The sequence below is a fragment of the Castanea sativa genome, chromosome 2, assembly GCF_040712315.1.
Source record: "Castanea sativa cultivar Marrone di Chiusa Pesio chromosome 2, ASM4071231v1".
In the NCBI taxonomy this organism is placed as follows: domain Eukaryota; kingdom Viridiplantae; phylum Streptophyta; class Magnoliopsida; order Fagales; family Fagaceae; genus Castanea; species Castanea sativa.
Genome location: NC_134014.1, coordinates 52,319,138 through 52,328,495, shown reverse-complemented (window position 1 = coordinate 52,328,495; position 9,358 = coordinate 52,319,138). Strand labels below are relative to the sequence as shown.

At 35.5% G+C, this 9,358-nt stretch overlaps 1 protein-coding gene across 5 annotated transcripts; it reads left to right on the top strand.

Moving 5' to 3' along the window:
- Window positions 1-556: 556 nt before the first annotated feature.
- LOC142624376 (rRNA (cytosine-C(5))-methyltransferase NOP2C) lies at window positions 557-9,134 on the top strand. 5 transcript variants are annotated; one of them, XR_012842321.1, is made up of 11 exons: window positions 557-712; window positions 806-950; window positions 1,198-1,288; window positions 1,977-2,174; window positions 2,305-2,543; window positions 2,633-2,764; window positions 3,010-3,077; window positions 3,155-3,216; window positions 3,940-4,476; window positions 8,356-8,585; window positions 8,947-9,134. XR_012842321.1 is itself a non-coding variant. In XM_075797940.1 (10 exons), exons 1-9 carry the CDS (start codon window positions 600-602, stop codon window positions 4,071-4,073), a joined length of 1,182 nt encoding a protein of 393 aa, XP_075654055.1. In that variant the 5' UTR covers window positions 557-599; the 3' UTR covers window positions 4,074-4,078; window positions 8,356-9,134. The 5 variants fall into 5 exon arrangements, 2 of the variants coding, with proteins under 2 accessions (XP_075654055.1, XP_075654054.1); XR_012842320.1 differs by having other exon boundaries at window positions 8,939-9,134; XR_012842319.1 differs by having other exon boundaries at window positions 8,356-9,134.
- The last annotated feature ends 224 nt before the right edge of the window (window positions 9,135-9,358 follow it).

Below are 9,358 nucleotides of genomic sequence, written 5' to 3'. Positions count from 1 at the left end.
GTAATATTTTTTAGATACCGGATGTAAATGCTCTAATAACAAGATTCCATATTTGAGTTTCATTATTTTGCGAACTAAAATATCTTCACACAAATTCTTAAATTCTCTAAACTATCTCTATCTTTTAGTTAAATAAAATTTAAATTTAAGAACACAAACGGTTAAAAAGAGTAATTTAATATATTTTTTTAAATTACTAAATTTTAGGCTTTTAAACTTTAATCAATTTTCGCAGAGAAATATGTTAAAAATTAAAATACTATCTCTATCTTACTTTTAAACATTATTCCACTAAATCTATAAAAAAAAAAAAAAGTCTAATTGCACGCCCAAATTATGTGCGAGGAATGTTTATATTAATGGTTATATTGATATAGCTGTGGTTAGGGCCAGGCCCTAAAAATGACTGACTAGGCAAATTTTCTTTTGCGTGCAATAAACGACATTCCCGTTTGCAATTGCATTAATGTTTTGCACGTCATGTCGTTTTTCTCAAAAAGCAATACCGTATTGATCAATTGAATCATATATTTGGCTTATAGCTTCGAGTCTCCATTTAAAACTAAGTGCTTGAATAGAAGAAAAACCTCTATTAATCAATGGAAGAAAGTTCAAAATTGGCTTTGCCGGACGCATTCCTTGATTTTCTCAACGTGAATGGTCTCGACCCTTCGATTTACACAGCTAGCGATTCCACCCCTCGTTATATAAGGTACTCCCAACACTTTTTATTTATTTATTAACCCTAAACAATATTAACTACGACCTTTGTAAAATTTGTCTGCGACTTCTGAATTTTGTGAAGGTTGAAACCTGGTTGTGAAGCTTATCTTGAAGAGGTTGAAGCTGAGATGAAATGCAAGATTGAGAAAGTGGATTGGTTACCTGGATTCTATTCACTTCCACCTGATATTCAGATTGCTAGCTCAAAGGCGTACCAAGAAGGAAAGGTGAGGGCGAAAAAAATTTAAGGCCATTGCTGTTATAAATTCAATGGTGATATTTTAACTTAGTTGCAATGTTGAAGTAACCTTGAAATTGATTTTGTAAGTTAAGGCCAAGAATATGAATTTTGATTTTCATAGTTGGGCTCATTTTAGTTTCTGTGGTTATTGATTATCAAGTTTATGAAAAATTTCTCTCAATTTTAAGTTGTTTAATAGCTCTCCATTTTGTTTACTTTGGCTTGGCTTTCAGATATATGGAATTGATGCGGCTTCTGGAGCTGCTGTTTTGGCTCTGGATATTTCAGCGGGAGATCATGTACTTGATCTCTGTGCTGCCCCTGGTATGTATCCGTTATATTGTCATTGTCTTAATTGATGCATTCTAATGCCAACTTCAATGTAAAACAATATATTCCATTAACTGCTACATGGAGATTTCATAGATATTTGTGTAGCTCTGGTGATGAATGGGTCTTATTTTTGTGCTGTGGTATTAGTTTTCTTGATATTAGAAGCACAAGGGGAGGGACAAGGCGGAATTTGGTGCATGAGTGTGGAAGCACTCACTAGCCAACGAGCTCTCTAGCTCAATTGGGAGGACGAGGTTGTGGGTTCAAGGCGGCCCGCGAAAAAGAGTGTGGAAGCACTCACTCTTATGATCAAAGGTTTAACATTTAGGATGCGCTCAAAAATTTCATATATTGTCAAATTAAACATAGAATGAATTATATGAGAATAGTAGAGGGAGATCTCCAAAAATTTTACCAACTTTCAGTTGAAGGGAATGAGCTGACCCCAAAAGTTTGGGGCTAAGGCTTTGTTTTTGTTTTTGTTGTTGTGTGGTTGAATGGGAATGGTTTCAAGGATTCACTCTCAGTAATGTGGTGCCCCGGACACTAACTTATCCTATTCAGTACCAGAAAGTGTTGATAAATAAGAGCATTTTGGTCTGTGAGTAGTATCTGGTTCAGGTTTTCTAGTGTCTGGATATATGGTTTGATTTGTTACTCGTGTATCTTGTATCTTCAGGTGCTAAACTTTGTATGATATCAGATCTTCTTGGCGATTCGGGTTCTGTAACTGGTGTTGATGTTGCAAGTCATCGTTTAGCAGCTTGTAGAACAATGCTGCAGAAATATGCTCTGGGTGATCGGTGCCGACTCTTTGTTGGTGATGGAACAACATTTTCTCTCCTTCCTGTGGGATTTCATTCAGAATCAAAATCATGTAATCTATATGGAAAGTAGTTGGGATACATTTACTTTTAGCTTCAAATTTTGTCCTGCTAAGCCTTCGAGATTTCTAGAAGTGATCATCTAGATTTTGATGTGTCATCATTCTGTCTAGTACTAAACAGGTGAATCTGCACTGGAAGAAAAGGGGGATGCATTCAGGGAGTGGACATCTAGGAGACCATATAAAGAAAGGAAAAAAGCAACTAAAGCAAGGAAAACTGTTGCTTCACAGTTAGTCCTGGGGTCTCAACATCCAGAACTTATATTTTATGGGCGGCATTCTGGTGTGGTTGGACTTACTAGAAGTGAATTATATCAAAGTGGTTGTGACAGTGAGGTTTCAAGCCAAGGCTACGACAAGGTAAATTGCAAACTAAAATCAGTCGGATTTTCTGAGCTATGAATCTTTATGCCTTGTAAATGCTTATGACTGGTTGGAGTTATATTCAGGTCCTTGTGGATGCAGAGTGCACACATGATGGGTCAATTAAGCATATCCAAAAATTTGAACATTGGGGCTGGACAACTCTTCGGCGTCGTGTATTGGATGCAGAGAGAACTGATAGTTTAACTACTCTTCAGGTATCTCATTCATTATTTCATTATGTATATGCTGGAAATGTTATGTTTTGGAATATAAGATACAATAGACATTATGCGCTGAAATAATGATTTATTAATGGAATATTGCACATTTGCCATTTTAATTCTTCAGATATGTGTCCTGAGGCTGAAAAATGTGCTTAAAAGCTTTATTTTAGTCATAATTATACATTTATTGACTTTTTTTTAAAAAAAAAATTATATGAAATATGCTTATCTTGCAGTTAAAACTTCTAAGCAATGGTTTTAGATTACTAAAAGTCGGCGGATCACTTGTCTACAGCACTTGCAGGTGCCTTTCACTAACAGTTTCTATGGCTCTTAAACAACCAGGCCTTCCTCTTTTCTGACTTATTCCTTTTCTGTTAGTTTGACCATTGCTCAAAACGAAGATGTGGTACAGAAGTTTCTCAAGGAAAATGCTTCTGCAGGTAGGGTCTTCGTGCTTTGAATTTTTTAACTTAAAGTAGCTGCTTTAATTTCAGCAACTGACTATGAAATATTTGGAGACTCAAAGGCTTGAGCTTATTAATATGATAAATTGCAGAACCTGTTCAAAACATTTCAATGTCCTTTTGTTGGTAATCGTCACAGTTCTATGTTTTTCCCAGTGGTGGTTTTGATTAATGCTGAGACTAAGCTTTTACTCACAGATAGAACTTTGAAATAATTTGATTAATGTTCTCAGTAAAAAGTTTGGTCCATATGCCTACTGCATTTTTTTTTTTTGTAGGGGGGGGGGGGGTGGTGGTGGGAATTAGGAGGCTGAGGGTAGTAGTTTCTGGCAGAAACAAAAGACATTTGAATTAGTCCTGTCATATGATATTAGCTCAGGAGTCATCTTAGTTGCATTCGGTGGGTCTTTTTTATCTGTGGTTGCTATTTATTGGAGGAAAACTCATGGTGTGGATAATGATGATATTGAACTTCAGAGTTCAGTCATTTTCGGTTAAAGATTTGGGTGGAAGCAGTTTTGTCCACTTTTGTTCAAGGGGAGATTGGTTCAATATAGTGTCTTATTCTATCAAACCAATGTTTTAATTAAATTTTCAGTTGCAATGAGAAGAACCTTATTCAGCATTGTTTTTTTTTTGTTCTTATTCTTCTTTATTATGTGCTGACTCTCCTCCATTTTCTTTTTATAAATATTTTAGAGTTGCAGGAAATTAATGCTGCCAAAACTTGGCCTTGCAAGAGTGGGCAGATACCAAATACCTTGCGCTTTGATCCTCTGACATCACAAACTAGTGGCCTTTTTGTAGCGAAATTCCTGAAGTTGGCCATTTAGTAAAGGTTGGTTCTAGTTCATGCACACTTGCGTGCTTTAATAGCTAAATAACTATAGCTATCATAAAATAGGTCGTGCCCGGTGCACAAACATAGTCTAGGGAAGGTGGTTGGTAGATAGTCTTACCCTCAATTTTGGAGAGACTAATTCCCGAATAACTCTAGTGGTCATGAATCAATTAATTGATCTCTTTGGACTTGGTTGTCAAGAATTTTTCTGCATTTTTTTTTATAACCGAGACCTTCCCAACACGCTCCCTTCAGAGTTGTGGTGGCTAGAGCAAACTCGGGATTTAAGCTTGCACATCAGGTAATTGCAACTCAGATGCAACAGCTAGGGATCCAACCTGTCTGGGTTTACAGCTTAGGCTCTCACCTTTACCATTGAGGCATAATGGGTGGGGGTAAGAATTTTTCTTCATTTTATTTTCAACATTTCTGGAAGTGTACATAATTTGTTATCCTGAGTAAAAACATGTACAAAATTATGATGCACCCTTCCCCTTTCCAAAATATCCTAGAACAGATCAAAATAAGCTTTGTTTTGTTGCAAGAGTTTCTCCTATTGATTTGTTTGCCCTTACCACCTTAACTTATTGTTCACTAGCCTGTCGTAGAGCTAATGGTTTAAGTCCTTTAGTATAACTGTACGAGTTCAATGACATTAAGACAGAATTTTTCTACATCACAAGATTATTTATGGGTGGTGCTGCTGCCTCAGTTTGCAATAACGGTCTGTCAATTCAACCATGGGGAAGCCTGTAAAGACTTCACTCCTCCAACTTTATTGGACTTACATCCCTTAAGATTACCACATCAGTCTCATGAGGTTGAATTGGATTGCATTTCAAGGAAAACCCCCAGTAGTAACTTGGCTAGTCTCTGTCGATCCTTCTGATGGGATTGATAAATTTTGTCGTTCTGAGAAATGATGGATCATTCCTCTTTCAAATCCAATCAATGTGATTTTCTTGTCGGATTTTCGTTTGTATAATATCCTCTTGTTGCAATGCCGTCAAGAGAGAATGATAGACAACCAAGATTTTTGTAGTAAATTTATTAGGTTATAGAATACGAATAGATAGGCAAGATTCTGTTGATGATGCAAAGGCTACTTGCTGTAACTGACCGTGTCAATGTCCCGCTGAATAAGCTACAATTTTTGTTTCCAAATATCCGAAAAGTGAAAAGTTAAAAAATCATAGAAGTAAGCATGGTTGTACTAGAACAGGTCTATCTATGGTAACCAATTTTTTCTTTCATCAATCTTAGGGACAATTTTTCAGAGCGCTTTTCACACTAATTAAAGTAACTAGTTTTTTTTTGCTCAAAGAAAAAAGTAACTAGTTTTTTTTTCATCAAAAAAAAAAAAAAAAAAGTGACTAGTTTTTGATTGAACATTATTTTTACATAAGTCTACTACTATGGTATTTTTATTTAATGACAATAAATAATGTCAAAAAGTTTTTTCACTGGATTTATTATTATTTTTCTAGATAATCAGGGTAATAATTATTTTTTCTGTTATCCAAATTGATTAGAAACTTCCGAACTCCACTTTAAATTTGTTTCCCTGATGTAATAATCGAAAGCAAGAAACTTCCGAACTCCACTTTAGATTTGTTTCCCTGATGTAATAATCGAAAGCAAGAAACTCCTAAATTGGCTACATACTTACATCTCTTTTTTCAAGATCACAAAGTCTGCACTGCCATATTGTCATTTGTCATTTTCTTGCGGTGCTCATGGCTAAGTTGAATATATTTTTTTACGAAAATATCATTTTGGTCTCAATATTTTGGGCTCATTAATTTGGTCATTATATTTTGATAATAGTCAATTTGTTCTATATTATTTTAAACTAGCCGTCAATATAGTTCTTACCGTCAATTCACTAACAAAAATCTGCAAGTTGACTGCAAATTAAAAATAATAAGGACCAAATTAATAGTAACCCTAAAATGCTATTTACCATAGGATTAAATGTTGTTAGTGTGGTTTCTTCATTTATATGGCAAAGGAAAAATGCAAAAAAGTATAAATATTGTTAGTGTGGTTTCCTCATTTATATGGCAAAAGAAAAGTACAAAAAGATAAATTATGATCAACTATCGCTGGAATGGTATAAGCATCTGTTAGGGTTGGAAAATAAAGTCAAAATATTGGTAGATCAAGTAGTCATGGAGGGTATAGCAAAAAAGTAGTCATGGAGTGTAACAAAAAAATTAGTTAGACAGGTGCTTTGTACTAGAAAGAGGGGACCAAAACACCAATGCAGTGTCAGATAATATAATAAATTTCCAAATTTTGTTTATGTAAAATATGCGTGATGGTTTGTAATTAGGTACTCTTCACAAGTGCCCAATAGACAATACTTGTAACAGTGCTCTTTAGTTAATAAATAAATCATTTGTTTTATAAAAAAAAAAAACACTTTTTTTTTATGTAGTCTAAATTTTCTATTTCTAAAACCATCTTCAAAAGTTTGGAAAATTTCTCATTAAAAATGTTCATGGAATCTATTAATGCCCAAACAAAAAAAAAAAAATGACGGGAATAAACACAATTCAAACAAGTTATAAGCCACGGTTCGCCCGGCCCACGAGTTAGAGCATCCACATCAGCTCGTTTATAATTTTTGTCTATTTTACACTACAAAACCTACTTTTTATATTTTACACCTTCACTTTTACAAAACATCCATATCAGTTTATCTATTCTACACATTTATTTAATAAAATATTCATTCTTTTACATTTTTTTATTATTTCTTTTCCTCCCATTGCGTCTTCTCCGATGAGCTCACTGCGTCTTCTCCGTCGAGCCTCACTGTGTTTTCTCCGTCGAGCCTCACTGCGTCTTCTCCGGCGAGCGTCTTCTCCGTCGAGCCTCACTGCGTCTTCTCCGTCGAGCCTGCGTCTTCTCCGTCGAGCCTCACCGCGTCTTCTCCGTCGAGCCTCACCGCGTCTTCTCCGGCGAGCGTCTTCTCCGTCTCCCTCACTGCGTCTTCTCCATTGAGCTCACTCCGTCGAGCCTCACCCACACCCAAACCCATTCATCGCCCACCCAATCGGAGCAAGATCGACGCCTCGCAGCACCGCCACCTCCTCGCGATGGCCGTCCGGCGACTTGGCTTGCTCAATCTTGTTCTTATCGGCGGCGATCGGCGGCTAGAGGAAGAAAAATGGATGAGATGAGAGAAAGAGAGTTGTGCTGTGTCTGAGAGAGAGAGAGAGAGAGAGAGAGAGAGAGAGAGGGAGGGAGGTGAGAGTCAGTAGGAGGAGAGAGAAAGAATTATAAAAAAATCATATACACATGCTACAGTACCCGTGTAAATTTACACGGTACTGTAGCAATTTGAAGGAGCATGTAAAATATAGATGGGTATGCATGAGCTGATATAGGCTGTTTTTGATAAAAAAAAAAATGTGTAAATTTGAGCATTTCTTTTATTATACACACTTATAAACCAATTGATGCATTTGCTCTTAGTGATTGGTTGTATTTGACATGTGGGCAAATCAAATTTACCTTATTCAGCCAAAAAAAAAAAAAATCAAATTTACCTTCGTCACCCATCACATCTTATCGACAACGAGTCTCTCTCCTTATCGACAAAGGTATCTTTTGTGCGCGGCTCTATAGACCTATGGGGCCCACGGGCTTCTGAACAATGATGAATCATAAACTTTCATATTCCTAACTGTCATGCTAACGGTTTGGGTCCAAGTTTTAAATTCCTGTTTGTAGCTGTTTGAGTGAAGAGAGAAGATGAGCACTGACGAAGAAATCAAAGCTTCCCTTAGTAAGAGCATTCTCATCAAGGATCTTACAAAATTTAGTATTTCGTATCTCAAAAACTTATTTTATTTATTTTTAACAACTTATTTTACAATACACTTAATATCAAAGGTTTTATATTTTTTACCATTTCATTAATTAAAGACAGTGAAAGAGAGAATAAAAGATATTGAGAGAGTCCAGTGAAAAGAAAAGAGGAATAGTAAAAGAGAGAAAATATATTTTAATTAAAGTAGTATTAAAATATTATTATATTTATAAGATTTGAGTTATAGTGGACTATCATAGATAGCAGTCCACTGTAGCTCAAATGCTACAAATTTTAACGCTAACGCATTTGTTGTAGTGTGCTTCTTTGGAATGAGATGGTAAAAAATAGTATTTTTAGCTTTTGAGAGCTTTAATGGGAATTCTCTAAGATTTTCATTTTCTCCTTCCTCCTTTCATTTTCTCTTTCAACTTTCTACCTTTCCATATGACAGGGTAAATTGCAAACTAAAGTCAGTCGAATTATCTGAGCTATGAATCTTTATGCCTTGTAAATGCTGATGGCTGGTTGGAGACTTGGAGTTAAATTCAGGTCCTTGTAGATTCGTAGTGCACATATGAGGGGTCAGTTAGGCATATCTAAAAATTTAAACATTGAGGCTGGAAAACTCTTCAGCGTTGTGTATTGGATGCAGAGAGAACAGATAGCTTAACCACTCTCCAGGTAACTCATTCATTATTCCATTATGTCTATGCTGACAATGTTATGTTTTGGAATATAAGATACAATAGACATTATTCCATTATGTCTATGCCATATTAATTCTTCAGATATATGCATCCTGAGGCTGAAATATGTGTTTTAAAAGCTTTATTCTAGTCATAATTATACATTTATTGACCTCTTTTTTTCTTATTAAATTTGTTTGTGTTGCATTTAAAACTTCTAAACAATGGTTTTAGATCACTAAAGTTTAGGGATTAAACAAAAAGAGAAAGAAAGAAAGAAAGAAACCCACACACACAAACACACAATTGTGCTATATTCCTCTTTTATGACTTCTTCCTTTCTGTTAGTTTGACAGATGCTCAAAACGAAGATGTGGTGAAGCAGTTTCTCAACGAAAATGCTGCTGGTAGGGTCTTTGTGCATTGAAATGTAATCTACTGAAAATTTCTGCGTTGAATTTCAGTAACTGATGTATGAAATATTTGAAAATATATAAAGTCTTTAGCTCAGTAATATGATAAATTGCAGAGCCTGTTCAAAACATTTCGATGTCTTTTTGTTGGTAATCACAAAGTTCTATGCTTTCCCCAATGGTGGTTTTGATTAATGCAGAGCCTAAGCTTTTTCTCACGGACAGAACTTTGAAAATAATTCAACTAATGTTCTCCTTATAGCTGGTGCCTTTTTCTGGGGTGGGGGGCTGTGAGAATTAGGAGGCTAATGATAGTAGTTTCTGGCAGAAACACAAGACATTTGAATTAGTCCTC